This window comes from Sciurus vulgaris, assembly GCF_902686455.1.
Source record: "Sciurus vulgaris genome assembly, chromosome: 4".
Taxonomy (NCBI): domain Eukaryota; kingdom Metazoa; phylum Chordata; class Mammalia; order Rodentia; family Sciuridae; genus Sciurus; species Sciurus vulgaris.
Window position 1 is genome coordinate 5,464,285 of NC_136464.1, and position 14,601 is coordinate 5,478,885.

The 14,601-nt window shown below is 43.1% G+C and overlaps 1 protein-coding gene across 1 annotated transcript in view; it reads right to left on the reverse strand.

Moving 5' to 3' along the window:
* The window catches only part of DOCK1 (dedicator of cytokinesis 1), a 490,559-nt gene that overhangs the window by 281,553 nt on the left and 194,405 nt on the right, over window positions 1–14,601 (reverse strand). The window contains 2 exon segments of the mRNA XM_079137291.1: window positions 4–99; window positions 1,766–1,893. Coding sequence (XP_078993417.1) covers window positions 4–99; window positions 1,766–1,893 — 224 coding nt within the window.

The following is a 14,601-nucleotide window of genomic DNA, read 5'->3' on the forward strand; positions in this document are numbered from 1 at the left end:
TACAATGAGCTCGGAGTCCCGTCCCATGGAAATGACGGTTCGGTTCACTGTCCGGAGGAGTTTCTCCATGATTATCTGTACATGCCTCTGCGTCGGCCCCTGGAGGAAGAAACACCGGTGAAAACCAACACTAACACAATTGTGGACATACCAGCCTCCACCTAGTCCTGGATCCATGTACCCCATAGAGGGTAAGTCCATGCTGACCATGGTGGTGCACTCCTGCAATCCCAGAGATTCAAGAGGCTACAGCAGGAGCATTACGAGTTCAAGGCCAGCCTCAGTAACTTAACAAGGCCCTGTACAAAATGTTAAAAAATAAAATAAATGGACTGGGGATGTAGCTCAGTGGTAAAGGGTTCTAGGTTCAAATTCCAGTACCAAAAAAATAAATGAATAAAATTAAAAAGTGATTTAATTATAAACCTTAATGAGATGACAAAAATCTTCACAAGGAAAACTCAGAGTACTTTATTAATTAGTCTATTAATAATAATCTCATATAATCGTAATTTAATTTACACTAACTTTAAGACAAAAAAGAAATCCATTTAAACCACATAATGTTTATGAACCCTGATTAGACCTCCAATAACTTTTCTGAAGACACTTGGCCCTGTGTGAGTGGAAGCCAGGCAGATGACCTCCCCAGATTGTTTGGCAAGTCCAATCGCCATACCCTAATAGTCACAGAGAATGGCATGTTTAAATACCAGCTGAGGGTAGACTTTAGTTCTTTAAACTCATACCACCATGGGATTCCCAGCAAGAATTCCCTTTCATGGGGTGTGCAATGGGATGACTGATTGCACTCTGTAACTCTGGTCTGCTCAATGTGCACTCTGGCCCTCCTCTGAACAGCCACAGTCTGCTCCCTGAGTCACCCAGCCTCCTCCTCAATAAGAAAAGCAAAGACCCTAGAACAGGACCAGGGAGGCTGGCCTTCAGTGAAGTTTCCAACACCTTCCCACAGGCCATGGTGGAGACAGTTGAAGTCCCCATGACCCTGGATGGAGTGAATCTAATCTCTTCCATCAAAAGTTCTAACCAGGCGTTGGAAGAATGAGCCAATCCTTGAAGGGAGGGGTGACTGGGTGACCAGATGCACAGGGATGTGAGTGTGTGTGTGTTGCCCAGGAAGGTGTCCAGGTCATGCAGGAGAGAGCTCAGAATAAGTCCTATCCACTTAAAGTCCTGATATCACTCCCATGTGCACGCACACACGTGCTATGTTGGGGACAGGAGGCACAGGGCAAGACTTTCCCTCACGTGCTTGCACCAACTTCTGATTTAAAGCAAGACAAAGTCACTGGAATACGCACATGGTTCCAAAACACAAAAGGAAATTCCAAGCTCGGAAAGCACCAAGGGCATCCATCCATGAAGGTGGAGCAGAGAGCTGCCCTTCTTGAAATTCTCAGAGGCACCACTGGCTTGTTTTAGAAAAACTTTGGGCATGTGTTACTTTAATAAAAATAAGAATTGCAAGTAAGAATGCAGGTAATTAGCCAACTCTTAGCCTTTTATCTGACCTTAAGGATTGCATACTTGGCCTTGGGAGGCATTTCACTGAGAAGATACAGGAAAGAGAAAACTAATTTCAATTCAGGATAAATGTCAAAATCACGATATAAATATAAATAAAAGTAATTTCTGGGTGCAACTCTACAGAGAGAAAGGGAGAGGCTAAGTCTGAAAATTAAGGCCCTATTTTCCAAAGGAACGGAGAATAACTTTGCAGCAGAGGGGCCGCAGTGCCACTCACCACATCCTTCCTGTACAGCACCTCCAGGATGTTGCTGAGCAGCTGGCAGCAGGCCTCCAGGTCCTCCTGCCTCTCCAGGTGGTACTTGAGCTGATCCGTCATCATGGGAAGCAGGATCTCCCTGCAGTCTACATATGAAATGGGGTTGCTGGTCAGTGCGAGAGCAACCAGCATGCAACTCAGGTTTGCTAGAAGGCTGTGGTCCGTTTAAGCACTTTGCATTCACATTCTGCAGCATGGAAGCTGACAGGTGGAGGGAAGGAATTACGTGACTCAGAGAACATAAGTTTCTACTGCTGGGTCAATAATTAACACACACACACACACGCATGCACTGCATCTGAGTGTGTATTTCCAGGTTGGTACACAATTCACAAACATGCATGACACACACAATCATGCACACGTGTTTCCCTCTGTGTGCACACAAACACAAGCACACATGCTGGGTTTTTACTTACTTTCTCTGTATAATATAACTGATTTGCGACATTAAAAGAAACATTTCACGTGACAAAAATTATTCTATTTTTGGATTTTTGAGACTGTTCTTCTTATAAGTGGACTACGTGGAAAAGGCCCACTCTGGGATGTGGTACTTAAAGGTCCACAGACCCCTTTCCAGGGCAGCTTCCTGGAGTAGGCTGAAGAGGGATGGGAAAATGGAAATTGGGGGCAGAGATGCCACTGTGGGAAATATGACTGTAAAACAAAGGAACAGCTGGGGCAGGGGTGAGGGTCAGGTCAGAGAAGGTTTGGGTTTTTACCCATCTTTATATAGAAACAAATAAAGGATCATTAGAAAAGAGAAAAGCATAATAAAAACCACCCTGCTCACTCTTGGCTTCAAATCTTAGGAAAGTGACTTAAATTCTCGAGGTCTCAATTTTCCTCTTATCTACAAAATGGGGCTGTGGTTTGTGGCCTCTCAGGTGTGTTGTGAGAACTTAAGAATGTCATGTGTGCATTTAGCACACAGTGAACTAAATAAGTGGTAGTTGTTGAAACAATAGAAATTATACTATTGTACACAGTCAGCCCTTTCAGCTAACAACACGCCAAGGCAAACTAGTAGTTCACAACTGCACTACCAAATATGGTAGTTGCTAAGCACTGGAAATATACCTGGTGCCATTGAAGAATGGAATTTTGATTTTATTTAACTTTAATTAGTACATTGTTAACTCAAATGTAAAATGTGGTACTTGATTTAGTTAATGGAAATAAGTGTTCAGAAGAGCTTGAGCATGTGACTCTAGTTTTACAATGGCAAATTATATTAGATGATAAATATAAAGAACGAGTCCCTGATGAAAATGTAGCCCCAAGACACATGCGTCGTGAGGGTGAAACGCACACTGGGTTTCACAGATTCAGTGTGAAGAAAAGAATGTAAACTGTGTCATTAGTCATGCTGAGATTGAGTTCATACTGCACTGATATGTGAGATAAAACATTATTGAAATCAAGTTTACCAACTGCTTCAGACCTTTTCTAATGTGGGGACTAGGAAATTTTAAATCCCATCTGCAGCTCACATCCTGTTTCCACTGGACAGCACAGCCTAATGGCACACTAGGAGGCAGATGCTGACGGCCTCATGTGCAGCTTCTCTTTCTAATTAACTGGAGCTTCTGGGAGTCAAGGCCACGGCTGTCTCCCCAGAGACATCCCGTCACGTGTATATGACTCCAGGGCCCCTCAGAGACTTGAAGTCCAACTCCAGCCATTGCAGCAAGGAAACTAGAATTAGCACAGACAGCAGTGAAGGCGGCAGAGCTCGGGCGTCCAGGGAAGGGGCAGGCAGCCTAGTGGGCACAGACCCCTGCACACTGGCTGTGGGGCTCACACCAGCCTCCTTCCAGGCCCCCATCCATGGGGTGACCCACAATTACAGGCTACAACCATTCAACATCTGTTCATGCTCAGTTGTGTGGGATGAAGCCAAGATGATTAATGCTCTGGTAATGGGCACAGAGTAAAAAATATTAATCTTTATAAAAGGTATTCAACAGGCATCATCGGCTTATAAATGTCCAAGCAGAATATCTGTCTATAACCCCATTACGGCTCTACATTAAAGTAAGATACAAAAATGAGAATGAATTTGTCCATTTAAAACATCCATTTTTATGAATACTGAGTAATGTGCTTCTTAATTTTTAGTTTGGTCACATTAAACAAATGATCCATAAAGTGCATTTAATAACCTTGTATGTGTTGCACAGACTGAGAGCCAGAATAACACTTTTAATGAGAATTAGAAAGTAAGAGCCATACAAATGGGGAATGCTTTCTATTTATCTTTCATAGATAACCATCTTATTTTTCAACCATCCATGAATCTATACCCACGTTTCAATATGTTCAAGGGATTTTTCTCCCCCCACACCAGTCCTTAAGCAGCAGATACGAAGGAGACAGTGCCAGTACTGGAAAGGGTCATGGAACCAATCCACCTACCTCCACTCGGCACAGGTGTGGACCAGGAGCCTGAGGAAAGGCACATTCAGGAATCACACTGCTAAGTGGAAGCTGAGCCAGAATTAGGCACCTGATTCCTGAGCCAGAGCTCTGTAGGGCAAATGACCCAGGCACATACGCATGTGTGTAAATCTGTATTACTCAGCTACCCTGGCATGGCACCTGTAAGATGACGCTCCCGAGAAGCATTTCCATGGAACAACTTACAAAAGTCAGCGTGCTAAGAGGAGAAACTATACAGTCACCTGTCAGGGCGCTTTTCCTTTCTGGATGTTAGCACCCTAGTCTGTCAAATGGACAGATACAAATGCTCTGCACAACATTCCATCTCCTACCGGACAGGCAGCAACTCTGAAAGTGTTCTGGACAGAGCAGTGTCACCAGGCTGCCTGCTGACATGATCAGAAATGCAGCAATCTGCCATTCAACCTAGACGTGCCCGATGTCATGGAACGTTAGTTGAGCAAGTAAAAAGAGCATGGAAATCAGAAGGAGCATAGCAGTGTACGTGGGACAATGGGAAGAACATGGTCAAAGAATGTCTTCCAAACACAGCCACGAGGCCGTGCAAGAAAGGAGTCACCTCTCAGAAGACCAGTGTGGGGAGCAGACATTCTGGACCTTTAGTTTGAAGAACTATAATAATAGGGAGCAGATATCCATTACCATCGTAATAACAAGTAGTGTGTCAGAAGCGAAAGCAGCACCCATGGAGAAATATCACAAATGAGTTCCATTTAGAAGTGGACGAGACAATTAAAAAGACTGAAGTAAAATGCAGGAAAGGCTGTGTGGGAGAACTGGTGAGACAGGGAGTCTGTCTTCTCTGTGCACAGGAGGGACCAAGGAGGTGGTTTGGCAGGTTTGCTGGTCTGTGGGCAGACTCATCATAGGGAAGATGAGGAAATACAGCAAGGATACACCACGCTACGGACAGGTGTCCTGTAACTAGAGAATAAAGGTAGCCAGGAGCACAGACAAGGTCCCTGGTGCTATGCTCTTCCTGGTCACATATGCTCTTCCTGGTCACGTATGCTCTTCCTGGTCACGTATGCTCTTCCTGGTCACGTATGCTCTTCCTGGTCACGTATGCTCTTCCTGGTCACATATGTTCTTCCTGGTTATGTATGCTCTTCCTGGTCACGTATGCTCTTCCTGGTCACGTATGCTCTTCCTAGTCACATATGCTCTTCCTGGTCACGTATGCTCTTCCTGGTCACAAATGCTCTTCCTGGTTGCCCTAACAATGAGATTTATATGTTGAAAATAAATGATCTGGTTCAGTTGTTTTTGGAAGAAGGTCTGTACTCTGGGGCAGGGGTAGCAGAAGAATAGGGTCGTGAAGCAAAATCCAGGAGACTGCAGACTGGTGTGGGGCTCTTCCCTGCCCCAGCAACATGACATGGTACAGAGATCCACATTCAGGGCCCAAAGGGAATCATGGCCTGGAGGACCGAGGGACTCAATCTGCTGACTCTGTCTGGAAAAAGTGAGGACACCTCCTCAAAACGTCCTTTCTGTACTCAGCATCAAGCAGCAGGCACAGGAGCCCACTCAGAGGTGGGCACAGAACTAGGTCGAGCGAGGAAGAGCGTGATGAAGTCTAGACCACACCATGAGGCAAAGCTGGCACTGCCAGCTTGACCATAGATAAAAGAGTCCCCAGAGAAAAAGAGGAGAGAAAACAACACCCCTGAACGCAGGAGCACAACACTACACGGTGTATGAGCCTGAGTCACATAGGCACTGGTTTATGACTTTGCATTTGCCTTGTTCCGTACATTCAGCATTTGAAGTCAGTTCAGTTCTCAAAATGCATTCCTCATTCAGTGGGTGTGAAACAGTTTACGAAAAGAACAGATGATGGATTTGAACAAGCCAGCTCCTTAATCAGCACCAGGGTGGCGGACAGCTCCCTGCCTGGGCTGTTGCTCACACAGGAGACCTTCTTATTTAACTTTGATGTCCTTATCTGTAAATTGAGATAATTACTCTTTTCCAATTCTACATTTTGAAGTTGATGACTCTGAAGACTCTTGCAGGACTCAAACCAGCTACCCAACAGTCCTGAGCACATGGTGGGTGATCAATGAATTATGATGGGATTGAAATGGATACAATTAAGAGACTACCGAGTTCACCCTCCTAGATTCAAGAAATCATTTCTCAAACCCTGAACTGTTATAGCAAATGATCCTTTCAAAACCACATGTAATGAAAAATACAGAGTGAGATGCAGAATGAGGGCGAAAGGGTAGAGTGTTACACAGGTAGAGATTAAAAGTTTTCTCAAGGTATGCATACAAAATAGAAGAGAAAGTGATGTTTATATTCCACATTATTTAAAAGAGCCAGTCTTCAGCGTTCCCAGCTGGCAACATTCATTAGAAGTCATCAGCACAGTAAACTAATTAAATAAAGTATTCCAAAATGCTATATGAGTGGTCCATTAAGTGACTATGGCAAAATTAGCCCTGACCCCAATTTTTCTCTCCATGCAAACATTCATCAAGTTAACGAAACTACTTCAGAGTAGTTCTGGGTCTAAGATCTACTTTCCACAATCAAGAAACTCAAGAGATATTACTTCCTTTGTTTATGGATCAAAGCATTAAGAATGTATATTATAGTACACATTAACCATGCAGCTTTTCTTCTTTGTGATTTAAAACAAAGGGTTTTTTTATTAATAGAGTAATTTATAGAGATACAGATTTTCTTTCTTGGACCCAGTCACTGTGAAAAGAGGAATCTGACTTCAACAGTTCCTAATAGCAAGTCAACAGGCATGAGGGGCTTGCCCTCAGACTTCACAGGGCTATGTCACTAATATCTCCACAAACTGAAAGAAGAGTGACTCTGCTTGATACCTAAAAGAATCATTCACCTTGAAAAGAAAAATGACAAAACTAATTTAAACTCTTAAGGCCTGCATTTTAAAGAAACTCTGTTTTTAAAAATGGAATATGAATGAAGTTTTCAAAAAGGTTGAGGCAGGCTATCTAAAAGGAGTTCATTTGCTGTGCTGAAGAAAAGGGCACAGAATGGGCAGGGTTTGAGGAAACAGGACATTTCCCATTCCTACTCATAGCTGGACCCCAACCAGGAAAACCACGGCAACAACAAAACCCGGCAAACCAAAGGGCAGCCAAGGAATAGCAGGCTTACAAAAGGGGCAATCCATCAGGAGTGTTACGCTGCTGCTAACACAGGAAAAGGACATTCTTATTTTTTTCCTTCACAGTAAATGCCCATGGTTTTTTTTTTTATTCACAGGTTATCAAGATTATCGATGTGGACTTTTTAGACAAAAATGAGAGCAACTGTTTGTTTTTTATTATACTAGTTCTGTTTGCTCCTTACCCCTATTTCTTCTTACAGCCTGGTCCTCTTTACTGGAGGCTGCACATTTTGAGTATAATTAAGATAAGAATGTTGATATCTGCAGTCCAGTCCTGGACCTGATCTTAATAACTATATCTGAGAAAACTGTATTTCTGCTTTCTTTCTTTTGCTGAACTAATCTTAGTCTTTCCTTGAATTTATTAATTTCCCTGGTCATGCACGGTAAGGACAGTCCAGCCACTCAACTTCGGCCTTCAGATGTTCAAACCTTTACACATAAGGTCTTGTACTGCCCTCCAGGAACAAACAGGACATAAGGAAAAGCTCACAGTAAGCTCTAATGTAAAATGTGAATTGCCTAAGCCACTGTTAACACAGAAACATAGAAATATTACACCCTGGAAAACAAACGATTCCGTGTTAACTGCAACAAGCAAAAGACTCAGAGGCAGAGCAGCAGGGGAGAGCAGCCGCAAGGGCAGGAGTGCACGCCTCTGGGATGCTCACCGGCTTCCTGCAAACACAGCAATGCTCCCGACTTTCTTCAAAGTTAGTGCCAGCTCAGGTTGATTTGTTTTATTCCAATTTCTATAACATTAATATAAAACATTTTTGTGGGCATAAATCCCAAACCTTGGTGTTCCTGTGCTTAATTTAATTACACTGAAACTTTTCATTTCTATAATAGGATTTAAGCTTTAATTTTCATAGTTTTTGTCAGTTATAAAATATAATCACATGGGGACGAAGCTACAAATGTACAAATTACTAAGTGCGACCTTCCCTCCTCTTTGTATCTTGCTTTGAACATCAGCTTTCTCCACACCACAAATGATACGCAAGGGTCAACTTTTTGTGCAGCACATATTCTACTTAGCCAGCTTTCAAGCAGTCAAGTCACATCGCTGGAACACGCTCAGAAGCCATTACCGCCCATTCATTGGCTCTCTGCACAGAATGCTAACGAGCCCAAGGCCCCACATCTCAGTACAAGAGCATGAACAGGACGTTCAAGGTGGATGTGAGACACCAGCAGGGGACAAGCTCCAGTGTAAGGCTCCCACTCAGGCACAATCACCCCCCATACTATAACGAAATGCCGTGATGATGGATTTGCTTCAAAATGGGTGTGGGGTGCATGCAGATCCAAAAGGTTGACCATGAGGTCAGAATTCTTGAGGCTGGATATGGGTACAAGTGTGTGCTTATATCGTCCACTTTCTACATGTGAGAAATGTAACATGGTTCCCAGAAGAACACACCTTGAATCAGAGATAATGCAACTACACACATCCCATCACGTTTCCACCAACTAGGAATCAGAACGTCAGAAGCAAACTGAAGGCGACCTGGGCTTCAGGATCCTGCTCACAGGTGACCCTCCACCTGGTCTCTCAGGAGTCCACAACTTTCTTCTCTCCTTGTTACTCCTTCTCAAAGACATCCCCCCATCCCCACATGATCACCATTGAGAAGTCAAACCAAGAGAGAGAGCCAGAACTTTACCTCCCGTGGAGCAAGTGTGTTACACATGTGGCTGGTCACATGTCACCTGTGCTAGCTACAGGGACAGAGATGCTGGGTCAGACCTCCTTAACCATCCCCCTCAGTCAGCATGGGAGTCGGGCTGGCTCTCGGTGCCGGCAATGGAGCAGACAGATGAGAGGCACTGCGCAGAGGTTTCGTCCTAGGAGGGACCACACTGCTGACGTTCTAAGCAGAAACCAAGGGAAGAAACAATGACTTCGCAGGTGGGCAGAGGGGTGCCACGAAGAAACCAGGCAGGTGATCCCAGTGCCTCTGGACGAAGCTCCCTAGTAGGGCGACTTGATGAGTCTAATGCCTGGGCCACAGGGTGCCCAGGCAGCTGGTGACATATTATGCCTGGCTGTGTCTGCGAAGGTGTTTTCAGAAGAGATTGCACGTGGACAGAGTGAAGCAAGTCCACACTCCTCGGGGGGGCGAGCATTGTGTGCTGAGGGCCAGGAACAGGGTAAGCAGACGGGGGCAGTGACAGCAGCCCAGCGTCCTCCTTCCAGCCATTCCCGCACAGGCTGGCGCCTGTACAACCCACTGTGCCAAGAGAAATGCTGCCTATTGCAGCCCAACAATCTCAGTTGGATGCATCTTCCATCTCCATGCTCAAAATGAAGAAGCAGGGAAATGAGACTGGGGACCACAGCCAGAGGGCTGTGAGCCACGGCCCAGGGGCCTGGCCTGGCCAGGGTAGGCTCTTCTGAAGAGGAGCCATTATCGCACCAGAATCCACAGCCACCTCTCACCTCCACGGAGCTCTGACCCCTTCAGTTATGGAATGGCTTTGATATCAGGGAAAGTGGGTGCCAAGGAAGAAAATCAAAATGGAGTGGCATTGGTTCTGGTCAGATAAGTGGAGTCAAGAGGCACTGAGAACTCTGGGGAACGCGGCTGAGGCTGAACTTTGAACTAGGCTGCAGATGAGTCCACCCCCACCCCCCACAATACCCAGGCTGACCTTTGAACTGGGCCAACCTCCACTGACCTTCTGTACAACATACCCTTTCCCCACACCACCCAGAGACAGAGTCCACCCCCAGCCCCTTCCTTGCAAGACAGCCTGGCTTTTGCTACCACCAAACACAAGTCTTGACTAATGAGTGATACAACTGGCGTGTAAACCTATAAATACAGCCACGGCTCTGTAAGGAGCACATTTCAAGACTGCTTGAATCTATTTTTTTCCTAGACAGCAATCCTAATTTGACCCCAAATACATGTGATTTTATTTATGCTAGACTAGGTTAATTTTATTCTTGGTGGAGAATGGAAACAAATGCTTTAGAGCAAAAGAACCTGGGGGGTGATCAGGAGACAGGGGCTGCAAAGCCTCACTCCTTCCCGAAGCCCCTCAGAGGGGCCCCAGTGAATTTGCATGGACGCATTCAACCACTTCCCCAAGAGGACATTGCAGAAGGGCTGGCACATGCAGTAGCACCTCAGCTAAGCCCACTGATGGCAAGTTCTGCAGATCTAGACACAGGGAGAGCTCAGTTAACTGAGTCCACTGGTATCAGGGAAAAGGACAAAGACAAACTATATTTTTTACAAATTAACAAGAAACTGAAAAAAGCATGAAAATCAGAGCCATCATATCTCATCAAAAATGGTTTGGCTTTAAATATTTATACCAAATGTGGCACAGAATACTTTGCAAAAGTAATGACATCTTTGTAAGAACAGGCCAGCCATAAGATTTCAGTTGATAAATCTTTCCCGACAAGGAGGTAAGACAGCAGACGGTTGCATGGAAAAAGCAGGGAGCTTGTAAATGAGACATATTAGAAATGACTCTGCTGCCCCTATCCAGAAAGACTCTTAAAACGCAAGCCCAATAAAGGGAACCATTTTCACACTGGCCAACGCCTGCCGAAGGCACTATGTGTTAAGAAGCACATCTGGGCTGCCAATTATGATCTAGACAACTCTACTGATTGGGAATTCCAGAGCTCCTTGTAAGACACGACGCTTCTGGCTAATTTTAACTCACTTAACTCAAAATGATTTTAGATTAATAGATTTCATATACTCTCATTTACTATGTTGGGTATGAACTGCTATTAGGACGAAACCTCTAACTTTATAGTTAAAAAGCAGATTCATTATTTCAAAATATTGCATTACTTGCTAACTCCTTATGGAACAAAGCTAGGTGTTTATAGACTCACTGCATAGCTCCAAAGAGAACTGGGGACTGTCCATGACAAAGACTCGTGGAAGAAGAGTGAGAACAGGAAGTCAACCACTGAGCACCGACACGGAGACCTTCGCCCAGAGTGAGTATGAGGTTTCCATCAGGCTTCCACCAGCTAAAGAAAGAGAGCAAGTTTCCACAGCAGCAGGGGAATATCTCCTTCAATGATAATCTTAAAATAACTTCCATTTTAAATGCTTTTAACCAGTGCGTATTAATTATACAGAATGACATACATACATAAAAACATGATTTGATCAGCTTCACGTCCCAAGACCTCTCTCTTCTTCCCCGCCTCCCTCCCTAGGTCCCCTTCCTCTATGCCAATGCTCTCCCTTCTGACTTCATGGAGACCCTTTTTATTCCTATTTTTTTCTTCTTTCTTCCACATACGAGAGAATTCATATGAGAATACACATGAGAGACACTACTGGGTCTGACTTAATTCACTCAAAATGATGGTCTCCATTTCCATCCATTTTCCAGAAAATGGCATGAATTTGTTCTTCTTTATGGCTGAACAAAACTCCACTGTATGTATATACACATTTTCTTTATCCATCTGTGAATGGTTCTATAACTTGGCTATGGTGCATTGTGCTGCAATAAACATAGGTATGCAGATATTTCTAAAATATGCTGGTTTTAAATTCTTTTTGATAAACACCAAGGAATGGTATAGCAGGATCAAAAGGTAGATCTATTTTTAACCTTCACAGGAACCGCCATGCTGATTTCCTTAGTGGTTAATTTGCATTCCCACCAACAGTGTTTAGGGGTTGCTTTCCCTCTGCATCCTCATTAGTATTTATCGTTATTTGATTTTTTTGGGGGGTTACTGATGATTGAACCCAGGGGTGCATGACCACTAAGTCACATCCTTTATCATTTATTTTGAGACAGGGTCTCACCAAGTGGCTTAGAGCCTGAGTTGCTGAGACTGATGAACTTGCAATCATCCTGCCTCACCCTCCTGAGTCACTGGGATTTCAGGCCTGCACAACTGTGACTGGCTCTTATTTGTAACCTTGATAATTGTCATTCTGAATGAAGTGAGATGGAATTTCAATGTAGTTTTGATTTGTATTTTCCTGATGGCCAAAGATACTGAACATTTCTTTATATAATTGCTAGTCATTTGTACTTCTTTAGAAAAGTGTCTGTTCAGTTCAGCAGCCCATTTATTGACTGAGTTATTTGCTTTTGGTAGTGTTGAGTTTTTTTGAGTTCTTTATATATTCTGGGTATCAATCCTCTTGTAAAAATAGCTTGTGAAGATTTTTTTGTTTTTTTGCATTATGTTGGTTGTTGTATCTTCACTTGTTAATTGTTTCCTTTACTATGTAGAAGCTTTTTAATTTGATGCTATCCCATTTATTAAATCTTTCACTTATTTCCTGAGTTTTAGAGGTAATCTTACTCAGGAAGTCTTTGCCTGGGCCTGCATGGTGAAGCGTTTCCTCTCTATTTTTCTTCAAACAGTTCCAAAGTTTCTGGTCTTAAAATTTGATCATGCAGTGTTATTATAGGGAGGGTATTTTTCTCATCCAGCTTTTAAAGTTTATTCTTTCTTCTGCATTTTGGAATTTTAACAATAATGTGTCATAGAAAAATTATTTTCTAGTCTTGTTTCTTTAGACTTGTAAATGCCTCCTGAACCTGTATGTCTATCTCCCTCCCAAGATTAAAGAAAATGTCTAATCTTATTTACTGAATAACTTTTCAGTAATAAAAATCTCCTCTCCTTCCTCAAGGCCTATCATTCTTAAGTTTGGCCTTTTAATGTTGTCCAAGCACTCCTATATATTCTGCTCATAGTTTCTCTTTTTTATTATTATTATTATCTAAGTATTCTAATTTCTCCATCTTATCTATCAGTCCTGATACTCTTTCTTCTGCATGATCAATCTTCACTGAGTTGTTTTATTTGGTTAATTGAGTTCTGCATTTCCAATATTTCTGATTCTTTTTCAGAATGTTTATCTCTTTACTGAAATTCTTTTTCATATACTTCATTTTCTCCCTTAGTTCATTCCTTAGATCTTCTTTTAATTCATTGACCATTTTAACCTTTCCAAATTCTTTGTCCAGTATTTCCACTACTTTATTATCTCTGGATTTAGTTGTTGGGAGTTTTAAACTTTCGGGGGCATCTTTCTGCCTTGTTATCTCTTGTTATCTCTGTTACAATGTTGAAATTTGTTCTGTTGGGATGGATATCTCTAACATATGAGGATCTTGTTAGTGAGCTGCTTTCTCTTTATGATATGCTCCAGGCTGAGGGTTTATCTCACCCTCGAAGCACCCAATCAGCGTGTTCAAAGTGCTATTTGATCCCCAATACCATTTTGAGAAGAAAGAATACTCATCAGTTGCAGTTACTGCTTTACAACAAACCATATATGAATATATAGTAAAAACTTATTGAAAATGTCCCCTACCTCTCCATTAACCAAAGGAAAGAAAGGAGGAGTGATTATATAGGATAGGCTGAAAATCTTGGTAATAGAAACAACATTAAATATTATGCTATGCAGAAAATACAAGAGAAATGGAAGAGAGAGAAAATAATAGAAAAAAGATACGGTAAAAAAGTGTGGAGGAGGGAAGAGAAACAAGAAAAAAGAAGTGGAAGGAATACAAAGGAGAAAGAAAAATACTTAATGAATTTCAAAAATACAATCATATAAAGTTATGAAAATAACAACTAATGAGAGAAACCAAAGCAAACAATATAAAAAAAAAACGATACAGGTGAAATAAAAACATAGGTGAAGTCAACCCACAACCTCCCTGCCAAGGTGTTTAACACAGAGACTCCTCCAGGTACTTCCAGCGGGGAAATCAGACAGGTAAGGGAGGTGTGGCCAGTGCCCAAGCTCTGGCTGCACGGTCTCTGACTGGCTCTGAATGCAGACACAAAGTATGCACAGCTTGGTTTGGAGGTGGAGTGGGGGTTGTGTATTTTTTCCCCACATCTAGATCACAGTCTTGATAAAAAAAAAAAAAAAAAAAAGTGAAGCTGAGCCTGTATGCTGGACGTCCTGTCTCTACCGCATCCTGCCTCCCATCCAGTGGGAACCTAGGCAGCTCTAAATGTACTATTCCGGGCAGCCACTTGGGGACTACATGATCCCCAACTTGTTGGCTAGATCCCCCTCGGTGCAGGTGGCAGAGTCCCACAAGCTCTCAGAGTTTTCCTGATGCACGGGGAGCACTGGAGGCTGGGTCAGTCACAGAGACGTCACATCAGCCTTCTCCTCCAGGGCAGGCACAG